At 38.1% G+C, this 19,671-nt stretch overlaps 1 protein-coding gene across 3 annotated transcripts; it reads right to left on the bottom strand.

The window, feature by feature from the left end:
- Positions 1-117: 117 nt before the first annotated feature.
- On the bottom strand, positions 118-19,097 carry LOC101883625 (protein NLRC3-like). Of its 3 annotated transcripts, XR_012401278.1 has the most exons (8): positions 19,053-19,097; positions 13,982-14,185; positions 8,972-10,860; positions 6,575-6,748; positions 6,316-6,489; positions 6,063-6,109; positions 3,517-4,265; positions 238-3,333 (listed from the first exon to the last, which is right to left on the bottom strand). XR_012401278.1 is itself a non-coding variant. In XM_068219448.2 (7 exons), the coding sequence occupies exons 3-7, from the start codon at positions 10,807-10,809 to the stop codon at positions 3,742-3,744; spliced, it is 2,757 nt and encodes a 918-aa protein (XP_068075549.2). In that variant the 5' UTR covers positions 10,810-10,860; positions 13,982-14,185; positions 19,053-19,097; the 3' UTR covers positions 118-3,741. The 3 variants fall into 3 exon arrangements, 2 of the variants coding, with proteins under 2 accessions (XP_068075549.2, XP_073801261.1); XM_068219448.2 differs by having other exon boundaries at positions 118-4,265; XM_073945160.1 differs by lacking the exon at positions 19,053-19,097 and having other exon boundaries at positions 118-4,265; positions 8,972-10,857; positions 13,982-14,089.
- Positions 19,098-19,671: the final 574 nt, after the last annotated feature.

Genomic DNA, 19,671 nt, shown 5'->3' on the forward strand with positions numbered 1-19,671 from the left:
ATTTCTGTCTGTCGTCTTATTGAGATCCGTGACAGGAGCTCCGGGCTGAGTGAAATGATCCCTGAGAGCCGCCATGATCAGACAAATCTATTTATTTATTTTTTTTTTTGGTTAGGATTGGTTCAAGGATGCTGTTTCTCCTTTGCTCTATTGAAGTGCATTGTGTGTTAACAAGTTAAAGATGGATCATCACAATACATGGGTCATGGGTTCTTCTCATAAATCAATATGGTGTCATTGAGTTCATGTATTTTCAAAATTTATTCATTCATTCATTCATTTTCTTGTCCGCTTAGTCCCTTTATTAATTTGGGGTTGCCACAGCGGAATGAACCACCAACTTTTCCAGCACATTTTTAGATGCCCTTCCAGCCGCAACCCGACTCTGGGAAACATCCGCATATACACACACACACATACACTACGAACAATTTAGCCTACCCAATTCACCTGTTCCGCATGTCTTTGGACTGTGGGGGAAACTAGAGCACCCAGAGGAAACCCACACGAACGCAGGGAGAACATGCAAACTCCACACAGAAACGCCAACTGAGCTGAGGTTCAAACAAGCGACCCAGCGACCTTCTTGATATGAGGCGACAGCACTACCTACTGCGCCACTGCTTCGCTCAATTTCCAAAATTTAGGCCTTCATAAATTATCAATAATTTATTTTAATGCATTGGTTCTTCATATTTTATATCTTTTAATTTAAATAACTTATTTTAAATATTTAGGAGATCGTCTCATGTTTTATTGTTGACATTAAGATCAACAGTCATGATTACTGGCCTGAGTCACAGTTGATCTGCGTCCTTGGCTGAGAAACCAGTTGTGATCCACTGCCAGTGATGGGTTTAGTGCAGCGTGAGCCTGCCTCCAAGTGGACGTAGATAAAAGTGCAGGACGTTTCCGGTTCATTGTAATCTTGCACTGCGTTTCATTCGGAAGGGCTCATCCCTATCCCCTAATCCCTTCAAAGGGTTTATCCTCCAAAGTGGCCGCTGTGAAGGGAGGAAGGGTGTAGGGAAGGGGTGCTCAACACAGTTCCTGGAGATCTACAGTTGAAGTCAGAATTATTAGTCCCCCTTTGATTTCATTATTCTTTTTTAAATATTTCCCAAATGATGTTTAACAGAGCAAGGGAATTTTCACAGTATGTCTGATAATATTTTTTCTTCTGGCGAAAGTCTTATTTATTTTTTTTTCGGCCAGAATAAAAGCAGTTTTACATTTTTTAAACACCATTTTAAGGACAAAATTATAAGCCCCTTTAAGCTATATTTTTTTTGATAGTCTACAGAACAAACCATCGTTATACAATAACTTGCCTAATTATCCTAATCTGCCTAGCTAACCTAACTAACCTAGTTAAGCCTTTAAATGTCACTTTAAGCTGTATAGAAGTGTCTTGAAAAATATCTAGTCAAATATTATGTACTGTCATCATAGCAAAGAAAAATTAAATCAGTGATTAGAAACGAGTTATTAAAACTATTTTGTTTAGAAATGTGTTGATAATTTCCTTTCAGTTAAAAACAGAAATTGGGAAAAAATAAAAAATAAACAGGGGGGCTAATAATTCAGGGGGCTAATAATTCTGACTTCAACTGTACCTTCCAGCAGATTTCAGCTGAAACCCATATCAAACACACCTGCCTGCAATCATCAAGTGAGTTCAGGTCCTAATTAATTGCTTCAGGTGTGTTAAATCATGGTTAAACTCTGGAGGAAAGGAAACTTCCAGGAATTGGGTTGAGGGTCCCTGGGGTAAGGGTCAAAATAGTGTTGGAATCAGCTGATGGGGCTGGGTTATAAAGTGTTTGCCAATCGAGTTCATGAAAATTGGGCTGTTTGCAGGATCTTGCGTCCTCGTTTTCTCGTGTAACGTCATTATCAACTGACAAAGTTCAGTTCCAAAACTTAAGACTGCAAGAACGGAGGACGCGTGAAAGTTCCCGGATGTGTTCTTGGTATCGAGGATGCATCGATGCAGACTTGCGCACCGAACCAAAGTCCCTTTAAGGCAGGTCATTTCACTCTGTGGCCATCTTCAAAACGCCTCTCGGGAAGTATACTTGGGCATTCTGTTTGAATGGGGAAACATACATTTCTCCCAAACTACTGGCCAAGCTTACAATTACATTACATATTACGAATAACCAATAACATAAAACAGTAACTGTCTATTTAGTTTCATTGCTAAATGCTCGTATCACACAAAATCTGCAGAAACTCACGACTGGTTCGAGCCCTTCCCCCGGAGCATTGTCATTCTGTAGCGATGGCTGATTGTCTCATGTACTAGAAGGTGGGCTTTATTTGCCATATAGCTTCGCTGATTGGCTCCTGTACTAAAAGGCGGGGCTTCATTCGCCATACTGATCGTTACACTTTTCCCTATTCAAATGTACATGAGTGACATGTCTTATGCATTCAATTGACCTTATTCTAAAATGCAGAAGTGCGCCTGTTTTCGCGATTGTCTTAGAACTTCCGTTTCAGTCGCCTGTGGGAGAAATGACAAGGAATAATAAACGGCAAAAAACGGTCAAACTACTTGCTCTACAAACAAATGTTTGCATGACTATACAGACCAAGTAGAATAATATAACAAGGAAATATCAGTTTGCAACATCAAACAGCGAAACAAACAATTTTTAATGCCTAAAAATGAATGGAAGTGAATGAGACCGGAAGTCTCGTGCCAAAAAGATTCAAATGGCAGCGCCCGCTCGTCTGCGGAGAATAAGGTCAATAGTCTTTGACCGAACTTACTCTAGAAGTCCCATAAGTCATTTTGACTGGAGGTGGGAAGCTCAGCATTTTATATAAATGTATAAATAAAGTTAAGAGATAACTTATTTAGCACGCCGACATATGGTGCAATAGCATATCAGGGCGTTGCGAGTTCGAATCCCAGCTCGACGACATTTCCCTACCCTACCCCCTCTCTCTCTCTCCCACTTAGCTTCATGTCTCAATACTGTCCTATCCTAGGCCAAAAATAAATCTTAAAAAAAAAAATAAAAAAAAGAGAGATAACTTATTCACATCAGGAGTTTCCCTAAATGAGTTGTGACCAGGCAAAGACCGGTCTTTACAAGAATGCAAGTCCGTTCTCTGCATTCTTGGAATTAAGAAACAGCCTTGGATTAGCTGATGGGGCAAGGTGGGGCATCTGAAAGCAGAGCTTGTCTACGAGGCCTGCCTGCCCTGCTGAAAAATCCAGCTTAAACCAGCCTAGGCTGGTTGGCTGGTTTTAGCTGGTCAACCAGACTGGTTTTAGAGATGTTTTGGCCATTTCCAGGCTTGTTTCCAGCCATTTCCAGCCTGGTTCTTAGCTGATCAGGCTGGGAGATGACTAGCTAAAACCAGCATGACCAGCCTGGTTTAAGCTGGACATAGCTGGTTTTGGCTGGGCTCCCAGCCTGGCTAGGTTGGTCAAGCTGGTTTTAGCTGGTCATCTCCCAGCCTGACCAGCTAAGACCAGGCTGGAAATGGCTGGAAACCAGCCTGGAAATGGCCAAAACCCCTTTAAAACCAGCCTGGTCGACCAGCTAAAACTAGCCAACCAGCCTAGGCTGGTTTAAGCTGTTTTTTTCAGTAGGGTGAACTAACGGATAACGCTTGATTTCTTTATTCATCACAGCTACTGCTGTATGTGAGAATAAGCGCTCATAAACACAGTCTCAAGTGGTGCGGCTGAACGTTGCAGACAATAACTACGTTTCAGTGGCGTTATATCTCAAAAAGAGACACTGAAGATTCAGGATAAACGCTAAATCCAGCATAGAGTTCTTCAGTGAATGCGGTGTTGAATGTGTGTATGTGTGTGAGTGTGTCGGAGACGCTGTAGAAGGTCAGAGAGCCGGACGACACGTCCACATACACTCCCACTCTATTAGTACGAGCTGAAGGAGCAATGATTTCTGTGCTCTTATTATTGTGCCAGACTGTGTACACCTCATCATAGCAGTACAGAGTCCAGGAGTTTTCATTGCGTCCGAACCGACAGTTACTTCCAGTTTTCCTGTTGATTCCTCTGTAAACCACTCCCACTTGACATGAGCCGCTGCATTTCACCTCCCAGTAACAGCGTCCAGTCAGAGTCTGTTTACATAGAACCTGCTCCTGTTGCTCAAATCTCTCTGGATGATCGGGGTACGGCTGGGAGTCTTTCACATTTGTTGCCTTTCTGTTCTCCTCAGACAATACCAGTTGATTGTGTGCCGTGTTTGGATCCAGTGTGAGATCACAGGCATCTGTACATAAGAACACAGATAACATCATCCTTTTAATAAAGGGTCGCAAAACACCAAAATGCATTTATTGAGATGTTGACAGACATGTCTTACTTTGCTTAAAACACTATTAGGACAAATATATTTTACTAAAAACTGAAAAATTGATGTTTTTGCGAGCAAACTTGTTGAAAATACATTGTAGTTTGATATATTCCAGTCTTTCCAGTTTGAAAATACATTTAGAAGCTGCGTCACAGCCATGAAATCATTGTGTAAATTCTAGTGATGGGAAGTTCGGATCATTTTACTGACTCTGATCTTTGAGTCTCGTTCATCAAGATGAACGAATCTTTTTTCGAGTCATTTCGTTCATTTGGTTCAATTTGCCAAAATATTATTAAAATGTTACGAACTGCTTCCAAACACATCTACAACTAGCCCAAAAGGTCGACTGCACGACAAATAAGTCATAAGTAGAATATAACAAGGAGAAAATAATAATTTTATGTTTACCTGCTCTTTTGTCTATGAAGGCATTTTTGTCTCTTTGCTCAGCTCACCTCTTCATGTCTTCAAATGTCAGGGGTTCATTCACGTTACACTGACAGTCACTTATAATCTTAATCAATGCACAGTCTGAGCCGATAGGAGCCATGATCGTTCGTTCATCGTGTGACAGAATGACTCAAACCCGAGGACTCGAGAGATGAACGGTTCAATTCTTTTTCCAGCTCTAAACGTATATGATTGGCCCGTGAGGAACGAGTGACTCAGACCCGATAGTGGACTCGAGAGATGAACGGATCAATTCTTTTTCCGGCTCTAAACGCGTATGATTGGCCCGTGATGAACGAGTGACTCAGACCCGATAGAGGACTCGAGAGATGAACGGATCAATTCTTTTTCCGGCTCTAAACGCGTATGATTGGCCCGTGATGAACGAGTGACTCAGACCCGATCGAGGACTCGAGAGATGAACGGTTCAATTCTTTTTCCGGCTCTAAACGTATATGATTGGCCCGTGATGAATGAGTGACTCAGACCCGATAGAGGACTCGAGAGGTGAGCGGATCAATTCTTTTTCCGGCTCTAAACACATATGATTGGCTTCTGCCAATGTGATGAAGACTTGAAATTAACGATACTACCTGCACAAATGTGCGCACATATTAATATTGAAGATTCGTTCAAAAAGAACGAATTGTTCATGTGCGACCCATCACTAGTAAATTCCAGTGTGGACACTAGATGTCTGTACTGGCCGGTTCAATGTGACATCTTTGAGTTTTCAGCTCTAATTCATGAGAAAGTCTTGGTTCGAACCAATCAGCGTGCTTTATAGTGAATGAGGTGCAGCTTCAATAACACTGTTACAGTGTTCAGACGGCAGAGAGACGCCACGTTGTGTTGCCAACCGTAATTAAAACAAGTGGAAGAAGAAGAATTGTTTAGAGACATGGGTCATCAGTGTTGAGTCGGCTGACTGCTCTGGAATATTTAGCATGCTAAATGTTGGATTTCCGTCTGCGAGGTGTCGGCGACGCGTCAGCGAGCCTCGTTGATGCGTTGTTCAGTAGTTCACACATAAAGAGCGGCGAGCGCCGTGCACCCGCAGATTTCTTCCCGATCACAGCCCGATCTGTCGGCGAGCTCGCTAACTTCCAAATCGGGCTCGAATCAGGCTTAAAATCCTCTAGTGTGAACTAGGCTTTAGCTGACTTTTTTCAAACTAGAGGTGTGAAAACACCCTGCTGAGACAGGGTGGTTTAAAGGCCCTTTAAATATGCATGTGTGTGTGCGTCTGTGTGAACATACATTTTCTCAGTCCAGATGTGATCCTGAAATGTCCTCCATGGTCCAAACTGAATAAAACAAAAACAGAGGCTGTTTATTGAACTGAAATCTAATGCGCAATAAAATGGTTAAACAGTTGTATTAATATAAATGTTTTTTTGAAAGATGATTAAAATTTTAAATCTTTATTTTTAGTATAACTGATCATTAAGGTTATCTATAGCAGTGGTTTTCATCCCAACTGGACAAATAATGCTCATATTGCCCCACATACTTGAGTTTCTGCAGTTTATAGTGTGGATCCTCCAGTTTATGTTTGAGCAGCTGGACTCCTGATGGTCCTGGGTGATTGTAGCTCAGATCCAGCTCTCTCAGGTGTGAGGGGTTTGAACTCAGCGCTGAAGAGACAAAACCACAGCCTTCCTCTGTCACCATACAGCCAGACAACCTAAGGACACCGGCAGGGATGCCATCTTAGAGCAAGGAAAGAATCTTGATGTTTAAATAACCATGATTTAACAAGAAAGTCAAACCTCAGTATCTCCAGTTGACAGTTTTGACTCTTCAGTCCATCAGAGAGCAGCTTCACTCCTGAATCCTGCAGGTCATTGTTACTCAGGTCCAGCTCTCTTAGGACACAATTTGTAGATTGAAGAACTGATGATACAATTTCACAATCCGGAGCAAAGAGATCACAGCCAGCAAGACTGCAAAAAAGGTAAAACACTGAATTCAGATCATTTAGTTTTATTAAAACAAAGATCAGGGGTGTCCAACCCTGCTCCTGGAGATCTACCTTACTGAGGAGTTCAGCTGCAACCTTGATCAAACGGATTAGTCTTTAATTACCAAGTGCTTCTTCAGATCCTTCTTAGTTGGTTCAATTATGTTTCACAAGTTCACCTGCTCCTTTAACTGCATCAACATGGTAAACAATTTTGGCTTTGCTGTCCTGAAGCGGGGGCCCAAACTATCAAACCCCTAAGAGAGCTCGAACCTCCCATCCTGGAAGGAGGCTTGACTCAAGCTACAATTATGAGCCCCCCCCCCCCCCCCCCCCATTTTTTTAGCCCCTCCCACCTTTTTGAGAAAACAGTGGATAAGGTGGGGAGGTGGAGGGATACTGGAACAAAAGTCAACTGAAACAGTGCAAAGACAGCTACTTACCGTGCATACGGAAAGTATTCATAGCCCTTCACCTTTTCTACACATTTTCTTATGTTTCAGCCCTATTCCAAAAATGGATTAAATTGATTTATTTCCTCAAAAATCTACACACAATACCCCATAATAACAATGTGAAAAAGAGTTTTTGAAATTGTTGCAAGTTTATTAAAAATAAAATACCTTTAAAATCACATGTACAGAAGGATTTACAGCCTTTGCCTTGAAGCTTTAAATTAAGCTCAGGTACATCATGTTTCCACTGATCACTCTTGAGATGTTTTAGCAGCTTTATTGGAGTTCACCTGTGGTAAATTCAGTTGATTGGACATGATTTAAAAATGCATACATCTGTCTATATAAGGTCCCAGGGTGGACAGTGCATGTCAAAGCACAAACTAAGAATGAAGACAAAGGAATAGTCTGTAGAACTCCGAGACAGGATTATCTGGAGGCACAAGGCTGAAAAAGGTTACAGAAAAATGTCTGCTGCTCTGAAAGTTCAAATGTGCACAATGGCCTCCATCACCCAGGACTCTTTCTAGAGCTGGCTGGCCATCTAAGCTTAGTGATCGCGGGAGAAGGGCCTTAGTCAGGGAGGTGATCAAAAACCCTATGGTCACTCTGTCTGAGCTCCAGCGTTCTTCTGTGGAGAGAGGAGAACCTTACAGAAGGACAACCATCTGTGCAGCAATCCACCAATCAGGCCTGTATGATAGAGTGGCCAGACGGAAGCCACTCCCCACCTGGAATTTACCAAAAGGCATCTGAATGACTCTCAGACCATAAGAAACAAAATTCTTTGGTCTGATGAAATCAGCCTTGTCTGATGATCAGCCTGGTCAATCAGCCTGGTCTGATGATGCCAGGTGTTACGTTTAGAGAAAACTAGGCAGCACTCATCTCCAGGCTAATACCATCCCTACAGTGAAGCATGGGGATGGCAACATCATGCTGTGGGGATGCTTTCAGCAGCAGGAACTGCAAGAATAGTCAGGGTAGAGGGAAAGATGAATGCAGCAATGTACAGAGACATCCTGAATGAAAACCTCCTTCAGAGTGCTCTTGACCTCAGGCTGGGGCAGCGGTTCATCTTCCAGCAGGACAATGACCCAAAGCACACCGCCAAAATATCAAGGGAGTGGCTTCACAACAACTCGGTGAACGTTCTTGAGTGGCCCAGCCAGAGCCCAGTACTAAATCCTATTGAACATCTCCAGAGAGATCTGAAAATGGCTGTACACCGTCGCTTCCAATCCAACTTGATAGACCTTGAGAGGTACTGCAAAGAGGAATGGGCAAACATTCCCAAAGACAGGTGTGGCAAGCTTGTGGCATCATATTCAAAAAGATTTGAGGCTGTAATTTCTGCCAAAGGTGCACTATTAAGCAAAGACTGTGAATACTGATGTACATGTGATTTTTCAGGTTTTTTATTTTTTATTAATTTGCAACAATTTCAAAAAATCTGTTAATCTAGGGTGTAACCAAAAAACATGTGGAAAATGTGAAGCGCTATGAATACTTTCTGGATGCACTGTATATACACACGTGATAATTGAGGGACCCACCGGACTGATCAGGCTCCACCCAAACTTGCGTTAGGAACTTCATTTGATCAGGACTGGAGCTAAACTCCCGGAGTTTATGCTGGAATGTTGATCTCCAGAATAAGGTTTGAGCACCCCTGCTCTAGATCTATCAATACAACACTAGAAACTCCATTCAGAATTATCTCTTCACTTAACATTTGATTAAACACTCACAGTGCTCTTCTGTAGTTGCTGATAGCTGGTATCAGTCTTCTTCTGCCCTCATCTGACGTGTTGTACTTCTTGAGCTCCAGCTCATCCAGCACCTCCTCTGATATCTGAAGCATGTAGGCGATTGATGAGCAGTGAGCAGGGGAGAGTTTCTTCTCCGAGTGTTTATCTGATTTCACAAACTCCTGAATCTCCCTGGACAGAGTCTGATCTTTCACTTCCAGCAGACAGAGGAACAGATTGATGGATCTTTCAGTGGAGAGTTGATGTCCATCTCTGATCTTCTCTTTAATGTACTGTGTGCTTCTCCCGATGCTCTCCGAGCTTTTCTCTGTGCGTGTCAGTAGATCCTGTAAGAGGCTCTGATTGGACTCCAGTGAGATGCCCAGCAGGAACCGCAGGAACAGATCCAGGCGCCCATTCTCACTCACGATGGTCTTATCTACTACTCTTTCATGGAGATTATGCAGTGAATCGAAACATGCTTTTGTGGTGTTGCTTATGTGGTAGTAAAACACATGTAAAGCAGCAAGAAACTCCTGAATGCTCAGATGGATGAAGCTGTAGACTTTCCTCTGATGAATCACAGATTCTTCCTTAAAGATATCAGTGCAGATCCCAGAATACAATGAGTCAGAGACGTCTATGCTGCTCTCAATCAGGTCCTCCTTGTAGAACATCACATTGCCCTTCATCAGCTGTTTGAAAGCCACTTCAGCAAGTTTGACAATCACTTCTCGGTTGGACTGGAGGAGTTTCTCTGGATCTCTCTCTTCATACTTCTGGTTCCTCATGCTGATCTGAATCAGCAGGAAGTGGATGTACATCTCAGTCAGAGTTTGAGGGATTTCTGCACTCAGATCATCTTCCAGGAGCTTCTGAAGCACAGTGGATGAGATCCAGCAGAAGACGGGTATGTGGCACATGATGTGGAGGCTTCTTGCTCTTCTGATGTGGGAGATGATTCTGCTGGCTTGATGCTCATCGCTGATTCTCTTCCTGAAATATTCCTCCTTCTGAGGCTCAGTGAATCCCTGAATTTCGGTCAGTCGATTGACGTATTTGGAGGGGATTTGACTGGCTGCTGCTGGTCTGCTGGTGATCCAGATGAGAGCGGAGGGAAGCAGATCTCCTTTCATGAGGTTTGACATCAACACACTCACTGATGAAGCTTCAGTCACATCAGAAACTTTCTGACAGTCTGAAAACATCAGTGTGATTCTGCTTTCATCCAGACCATCAAAGATGAACACGACTTTACACTCCTCATAAATCTGTGAGTCCAGATGCTGAAGTTCAGGATGAAAGTCCAGCAGAAGTGTGTGAAGACTGTACTGATGATCTTTAATCAAGTTCAGCTCTCGAAATGGAAGCACAAAGATGAAATCTACATCCTGATTGGCTTTTCCCTCGGCCCAGTCCAGAATGAACTTCTGCACAGAGACGGTTTTTCCAATTCCAGCGATGCCCTTAGTGAGAACGGTCTTGATCTGCTCTTTCTCCTCTTTAAAGATGTCATTGCAGTAGATTGAAGAGTGCTGTGAGCGTTTTGTTCTGGCTGTTTTCTCCATCTGTGAAACCTCGTGCTCTTCATTCACTCCTTCGCTCTCTCCCTCTATGATGTACAGCTGTGTGTAAATCCTATTCAGTAGGGCATGGTTCTCTTGGAGTTTGATTCCCTCAAATAATCTCTCATATTTGTTCTTCATGCTGGTTTTGTGGCGGTCTTTGACGATCTGCAGTTTACTATCCTCTGATTTGTCTCCATTTCGTCTCTGTGTGTTACTCATCCTGAAGTCGGGGGTCACTGGCTCATCACTCAAGTGGGTTCCTGGAATCATGGATGTTACGTTTCACAGCTGCGTTTCGGAAGCTCTGATCTTTTTCACCTGCTGATGCATACAGAAAGCAAATGGAAAAGAAATTAAAAAGCTTGAATACAAAGATTACATTTATGATAACACTTTATCTTGATTGTCCATTTGAGTATTAGGCCCCGTTTACACTAGTGCGTTTTAGTTTTAAAACGCATAAGTTTTGCTACGGTTACGCCATCCGTCCACACTACGCCAGAGTTTGGAAATGTTTTGGAGCGTTTTGAAAATGCTGGAGAGTTCGTTTTCATTTTGAAATGCTGCTGCTCTGTCTAAGTGTGGATGGGAAAAATGCAGACATCTGAAAACGGAGGCGGGTCATTGCATATCCTTATTCGTCAAGCCCCTATCACATGACTATAACACATGGTTTTAACGCTACCGGAAGACAACAGACTAGCCTTCACTGTAAACAGCTACATGGACACAGAAATGGAAGCGTTGTTTGCACTATTGTCTGTTCTAGGCGCCATTGTGCAGTTTACCTCTGCCTTTTTTACTAGAGCAGCTGCATATATTTGCTAGAACGCGCATGCCCAGCGTGCGCGAATGGTCACTTGATAGTGTGGACGGAGAAACGTTCAAAAACGTTAGGTGAAACGCTACCCTAGTAGCAAAGATTTCTGGCCCAGATTTGGCATAAAGCTGGCACAGCAGGCATTCATCCGGCACTGGCATACAGCATGTGGGCCAAACATGGCCCGGGTTTGGCAGAGTTGGCACCGTCTTTAAGGCGGCACACAAGATCTGGGCCAGATGAAAAACGTAGTATTTGGCCCAGATTTAAAAACTTGAAAGTGGGCCATGTGAGTTTGACCAGTCTTGACCCACATTTAAAATACACTAAACTCATTTTTGAGTAAAGAAAAAAATTCTACCAATCAGGTCACTTTGAGAAAAAGCGTGCCCATAGTGTGCCTAAAGCGCATCACTCCATGGGTTTATCAATTTCATTGCAATCGTGACACACCAACCTATCTGGCCCAGTTCAGACCCAGTTATGGGTTATTAACTTGGCTGAGACTTGGCCCAGATATGGTCCGTGTTTGGCCCTTGTCTGGAAGCCAGATTTGGTCCAGTCATGTACCGTAATTCACTGCGGCATGTGGGCCAAGCAAAACCTGATTGTGTGGGCCAGAGCTGGACCAAAGAAATTTTGCTATGTGGGAAGTGTGGACTAGGATCGTTTTTTATCTAAAACGCCGTTTTCAAAATAAAATGCACTAATGTAAACGGGGCCTTAGTATACTGTCTGCTTAATATCTGTCAATACTGCTTTTACCTGACAATAAGAAACTTAACAAGTACATGTCAGTTTACACTAAGCCTAACCCCAAACCTAACAGTCTACTTATAATCTACTAAGAATTAGTTGGTATGTAGATGCAATGGAACAAACATTCAACAAACGGACCATCAAAATAAAATGTAACCACATTTAATTGTTAACTCATAAACTCATAAAACTCATTAACTATAATTTATTCTCTAGCTATTTGCAAATAAGGAACACAACAAACTCATTCAGTTAGGCTGTAATACCAAAGTTAAAACAGCAAGGTACAGACATGAATTCAAAAATAGATTTGAAACCAGAAAAGTGAAAAGACAAAAGAGACATTTACAATGTGTTAAAGCTAGGCAAGATCTGCATTGACAGAATTCTGACTTTACACTCTCAGAAATAAAGGTACGCGAGCTGTCACTGGGGTCAGTGGCGCAAAAAGGGTGTATGCAGTATATGCGGCGCATAGGGGTGCCACACATGGGGGGCGCCATTGTGCCTATTATTTTTGAAAGTATCCATTTTAAAAGTTTTAAATAATATATATATATATTTTTTTTTGTTAAAAATGTTTATTTAGAATTTTATACGCGTATAATATTGTATTTTATTAAATTAAAAAATCATTCCACCCTTCCTCCCGTTTTTTTATACCACATACATGTTTTTTTTAATTTATTATGTATCATATTGATTCATCAGGCCTTTTGGTAACTTCTTAGTTCAAAACGATTTTAATTTTAGCTACAAACAAAGTTATAACATTTTAATTAAATAGAACATTTCACACAGTTTGTTTCTGTTTTTTTTTTACACTAAACACTAAACTGTCTTTTTTATTTCACTTTAAGCAGTTTCAGTCAATTGTTCTTGCAAAGACAGATCTTACACTTCTCACAGTATGCATGTGAGAAGTAATTGCAATGTTCTTTTGACCTTTAGGACTCCAATGTCTATCATTTTGGTTTGACAAACGTAGTACAAAAAGTCCAAAAGCAAGACTAGTCAAGGTGATATAATCATTTAGTGAGGGAAAATTAAAATGAGAAGAAATTTGGGCTGGTATGAGATGCATTTCTTTGCGACTTAACATGCTTAATGTAATTATACCTTTTACTACTTCATACTATTTCAGTTGTGTTCAGAACTGCGAAACTGTATTTTTTGAAACATATTGATATCTTTATAAAAAAATATCTTTAATTTATTGACTGACATATTATCCACATTTTATCACTTGCCTGTTATAAAATATAGTTGTGCAATATAAATGTGCAGTTGCGCTCCTGACTGGGGAGGTACCTTTTTAAACGGTACACATTTGTACTTGAAGGGTCCATATTGGTACCAATATGTATATATTAGTACCTAAAAAGTTTAGGAGGAACACATTTGTACTTTTTAGGTACTTAGGTTTCTTTTTTTCTTCACTCTCCTATCGGTGAAGTTTTTTTCCCTCTCCGCTGTCGCCTCTGGCTTGCATGGTTCAGGATTGGTAGAGCTAAGCATCGATGAATTTGCTCTTCAGTGTTTGGACTCTCAGTAATGACTTTAAACCACACTGAACTGAGCTAAACTGAACTGAACTTAAACACTAAAAACTGAACTACCCTGATCCAGTTACTGTGACCATTTATGTGAAGCTGCTTTGACACAATCTACATTGTAAAAGCGCTATACAAATAAAGCTGAATTGAATTGAATTAATATGTTCCCTTGATGCATTAATATGGACTTTTTAGGTACAAATTTGTACCTTTCGAAAAGGTACCACCCCAGTGACAGATCACATACCTTTATTTCTGAGAGTGTAGATGAATCACTCTGATTCCATTTCAATGGAAAGTGTGTTACCTGAGGTCAGATGTCATTGCATCACTTCATCTTGGAGGCATGAAGATTCTTGTTCAGACACACAGCTTGATCCCGGAGAAGCAAAACTCATTTAAGTCCTTGTCTTCAGTCTTGACACTGAGAGTCATGTTAAAGTCTATGTCAATCTCCATTTGTTTTGGGTATTGAGGGACTGACTTCAGATGGGGTTTAAACTGCTTTGATCTATCGAAGATAAAATGCCTTAGTCTTTCATAATAATTGAAATACAGTATAGGCAAGTCTTAAATGAAGTATTTTACCCATAATATGATCAAGTGAAACTATATATATTGTTGTTAGTGTTTTCTATACTATATACAAAGATACAGTACCTGACAAAAGTCGCCTATGCAAGTTTTAGAAACAACAAATAATAACTTGACTTCTAGTTGATAACTTGATATCAGATGTGGCTTATATGAAAGGCAAAGGCTTCAGATAACACTTCCTTTAGCAAAATAAAAAGATGATCATGCCTTGATTTTTATTTATTTCATTAGGACAGTAAGGTCTGACTTTACTTAGGCAAAAGTCTTGTCATTTAAAAGAATGGAATGTACAATGTATAATATAAAGTCATGGAGGAGGACTGCATATACATCTCTGACATGACTCAAATCACCTATTAATAAAGTCGTCTGGAATGGCAGAGAAAGCGTTCTTGCAGGACTTTCAGAATTTATGAACATTCTTTGGATTCATCTTCGATTCCTCCTCCATTTTACTCCAGACATGCTCAATAATGTTCATGTTTGATGACTGGGCTGGCCAATCCTGTAGCCGCTTGACCTTCTTTGCTTTCAGGAGCTTTGATGTGGAGGCTGAAGTATGAGAAGGAGCGCTATCCTGCTGAAGAATTCCCCCTCTCCTGTGGTTTGCAATGTAATGGGCAGCACAAACGTCTTGATACCTTAGGCCAGGGGTGTCCAAACTACGGCTTTTTATAAATACTAATAGAATCTGGCCTGCTATACAAAAATGAACGTATTTCAACAAATAACCACCAGGTATCGCTATGACGCACCTTCAGTTAGGCAGCAGTTCCTGTAATGAAGCAAAACGAACCAAACAAATTGAAGGAAACATAATTCATAATCACGTTTTGGCGAGCCATGGCACAACCAAGAAAAAGGAAAATCAACAGTGAGAGCAGGAAATTTTAGTCACGTTGGGGCAAAGGATATTTCTTCACAGAGGTCAGTGGAATATGTGTTTGTTTAATTTGCCAGGAATCAGTTGCAGTAATAAAAGGGCCATGACACTATATATATATATATACATATATACATATATATATATATATATATATATATATATATATATATATATATATATATATATATATATATATATATATATATACATACATATATATATATATATATATATATATATATATATGTATATATGTATATATATATATATATATATACATACATATATATATATATATATATATATATATATATATATATATATGTATATATATATATATATACATATATATATATATATATATATATATATATATATATATATATATATATACATATATATATATATATATATATATATATATATATATATATATATATATATATGTATATGTATATATATATATATATATATATATATATATATATATATATATATATATATATATATATATATATATATATAAATAAAAAAAATATATATATATATATAAATATATATGTATATATGTATATATATATATATATATATATATATATATATATATATATATATATATATATATATATATATATATATATATATATATATATATATATGCGTGTCTGTGTGATGTATGTAAAATTTGGCCCGGGACGTTTTTTTTTTTGCATCTGGCCCTCGGCCCAAAAGGTTTGGACACCCCTGCCTTAGTCTGTTGATGTTGCAATCCACTCTGCAGATCTCTCGCACACCCCAATACCGAATGTAACCCCAAACCATGATATTTCCTTCACCAAACTGACTGATTTCTGGGAGAATCTTCGGTGCATGTGGGTTCCAATAGGTCTTCTGCAGTATTTGTGATGCAGTTCAACAGGCGACTCATCAGAAAAATCGACCTTCTGCCACTTTTCCAAATGATCAACTAGAAGTCAAGTTATTATTTGTTGCTCTTACAACTGAGATTGACGTCAAGACTTTTGCCAGGCAATTTATTTGTACTAAAGTTCTATGTAGTATCATATCCTCTTTATTTGCCTTTACGTAAATGAAAGACACTGTTGCAACATTTCTGGGCAGAAAGAGTCACATGTCAAAACCACATCGTATGCTAAGAGGAACTGACTTTCACAAGCTTAAAGGCTGATTTCACGGACACAGTTGATCACTTTTTAAACGTCCAACCTTTCATTTATTTTTACATTTATTTCTTTTGAATAATCACTCAGCAAATTCACCTTTATGTTATTCTTTGGTGGAGTGGCCAAAAGATCCACCATCTTTTCCATATAAATCTAAACCATATCATTCATTCATTCATTTTCTTGTCGGCTTAGTCCCTATATTAATCCGGGGTCGCCACAGCGGAATGAACTGCCAACATATCCAGCAAGTTTTTACTCAGCGGATGCCCTTCCAGATGCAACCCATCTCTGGGAAACATCCACACACTCATTCACACACACACTCATACACTATGGACAATTTAGCCTACCCAATTCACCTGTACCGCATGTGTTTGGACTGTGGGGGAAACTGAACCAGCGACCCAGCGACCTTCTTGCTGTGAGGCGACAGCACTACCTACTGCGCCACTGCCTCGCCCTTCTAAACCATATCATTCCTTCCATATTCCTTATGTACATTTGACATGAATATAACTATGTAGGCTCTGTAATGCACTTAAATTGGATCTCCTATGATTACAAGCTAAAGAAAGAGTGATATTCTTAGCTTAATGCCAAAGCCTAATGACAGAGGAAACTATAAAGTAATATTACTAAAATAAAATTATATTACCAAGAGTTTTAACAATTTTCTGGGCAGTTGTTTTTATTTTCTCAGCACATTTATACACTCTTTAGCACTGCATTTGTAGCAACGGTTTATTCTTGTATTACAGGTAATATCATTAGAGTATAGGCATCCAATCAATGTCACACAATAGATTTCAGTCTAAATTTGTGAACTGTGTGATACGCACATCATGATTTTGGCAAGTATGATACGATCCTGGATTAACATCTATGTTGAGTTTTGTTCGAAAATGTATTCCAAATCTATACCCTAACCCCAATCATAAGTGTAAATATTCGCAAAACCAGAGTATACAATCATGTAAAAGTGAATAAACCTAACCGTAAATCTTATTAAGCTTAACATAACGGTAAACATATCGCTTAATTCTGATTGGCTGTTTGGAATGTTGGGTAAGACTTTATAATAACTACACACTATGAGTCATTTATTAAGCGTTAGCAAATAGTGAATTCATTATTTGTTAAGCCTTAACTCTACATTAATAAACGTTAGTAAGCAGTTTATAACTGCAGCTATTAATGCTGTATTCTTGACTTACAACCACATGTATATGTGCTTAATAATTGTACTTTCATACTTTGTTAATGATTTTTTTTTATTACTAAATAAAATATTGCATTATTTACAAACCAGTTATTTAAGCATAGTTGGTGGTTTTTTTTAAGATTATTCAGAATGATTTAGTACATTTGATAATAAACTATTGAAATCAACAGTTATATATATTATTATTCAGGCATATATTTATACTTAACTAATGTGTTAATAAATGCTTTACTAACTCAACTTCATCCAGTTTTGTGAGCTAATCTAAATCGAGGACTATTCTTGCTTTATAAATGCCTTATAATAATAATAATAATAATAATATAATAATAATAATAATAATAATAATAATAATAATAATAATAATAATAATAAAAATAAATGACAATTAAAGAGTCAGTTAAATTCTAAAAAGGAAAGAAAGCACATAAACAACATTATTCATTTCTATTCATTTGAAGATAGACTAATAAAACTGTATCAAATGAAAAGTAAATCTGATCTAAAATAAAATGACTGTACAGTTTAAACATTGCATCTTTTTAATATTTTTAAACTATTATATTATTGTTGTTTTATACAATTTTATGTCGTATTTTGACACTCCTGTTATTCAGCAATGTTTAATATTTACAATAATTTGACTTTTTAGATAAGATTGCAATGATTATTGTTCATTTGATACCAAACCTTTAATTATCATTTATAAGGGATTTATGAAGCATGGATAGTCCTCACTTTAGATCAGGTCACAAAACTGCATGAAGTTGAGTTAATAAAGCATTTGTTAACATACAAAGTAACCATTAACATATGCCTGAATAATAAGATGTATAAACCTTGATTTCAACAGTTTATTAATCATTTACTAACTCATTCTGAATGATGTTAAAAACCCTCAACTACTCTTAAAAACAACTGGTTTGAAAATAATGCGATACTTCATTTAGTAATGAAAAATAAATCATTAACAAAGTATGAAAGTACAATTATTAAGCACATTATACATGTCGTTGTAAGTCAAGAATACAGCATTTGTAGCTGCAGTTATAAACTGCTTACTAACGTTTGTTAATGTAGAGTTAATGCTTAACAAATAATGAACTCACTAGATCCTAATGCTTAATAAATGGTTTGTGTGTAGTTATTATAAAGTGTTACGGAATGTTGTTCCAGGATCAACATACATGTTAATCAGGGAACATGTCCGACTTGTTAAAATCAGTTTGGCGGTGTGATAATTAATGAAATTACAATGAAATCAGAGTAAATACTACAAATTCAGCTTTCTTATGTATTTGTTAGAGCTGTTAAACTAATATTTCTGTCATGTTGATGAATAAAGGGTAAATTAAAACTGCTATTGTATTGAAATTAAAATAATTCGGCTGATAATGAAGGTTCATCTAAGAACAAAAAGCTAAAGTAAGCTATCAGTCTTTATTTTACTACATTGTGAAATATGAAAAATAAGTTCTTAACTTACCAGAAAATATGCAGCCACTGGCAATCCAGTGTTGACAGATTTAAAGCTGTGTGTTGGGTACTTTTCCTTTAAGTCATATGAAACAGAATCACACTTCCTGTATTGACACAGAGCATCATCATTTTCAAATGAGCAATGGTTTTTGATCCTTTTGACCACCTCTGTGTGGAGCCATTTTATATATAATAACTGTGTATTACTATTGAAATGATTGTAATTGTAATCCCAATTGATATATATATATATATATATATATATATATATATATATATATATATATATATATATATATATATATATATATATATACTTATATATATATATATACTTATATATATATATATATATATATATATATATATATATATTTATAAAATGTATATTTATATTAGCTATTATTTTAATTATTAAGATTAATAATGAAATATTATTCAATCCCCCCCAACAAGTGTGTCTGGTTCTTTCCTTCACTTTTGTCAATTGTTGAAGGTTGTTCCTCACCATTTTCGCCACTGGCTTGTTTGGATTGGGACTTGTGGAGCTGCGCATCAATATATTTGCTTTTCAGTGTTTGGATTTAATTTTGCTGGGTAATATATATATATATATATATATATAT

This window comes from Danio rerio, chromosome 3 (assembly GCF_049306965.1).
Source record: "Danio rerio strain Tuebingen ecotype United States chromosome 3, GRCz12tu, whole genome shotgun sequence".
Lineage (NCBI taxonomy): Eukaryota > Metazoa > Chordata > Actinopteri > Cypriniformes > Danionidae > Danio > Danio rerio.

What these genes read in the sequence shown, in the direction of transcription:
- LOC101883625 (XM_068219448.2), bottom strand. Translation starts at nt 10,809, where the DNA reads ATGATTCCAGGAACCCACTTGAGTGATGAGCCAGTGACCCCCGACTTC. An exon ending in TGTCAACTGGAGATACTGAG is followed by an intron (nt 6,490 to 6,574) that starts GTTTGACTTTCT and finishes CGGTGTCCTTAG; the next exon opens with GTTGTCTGGCTGTATGGTGA. An exon ending in CACATCTGGACTGAGAAAAT is followed by an intron (nt 4,266 to 6,062) that starts GTATGTTCACAC and finishes TCTTATGTACAG; the next exon opens with ATGCCTGTGATCTCACACTG.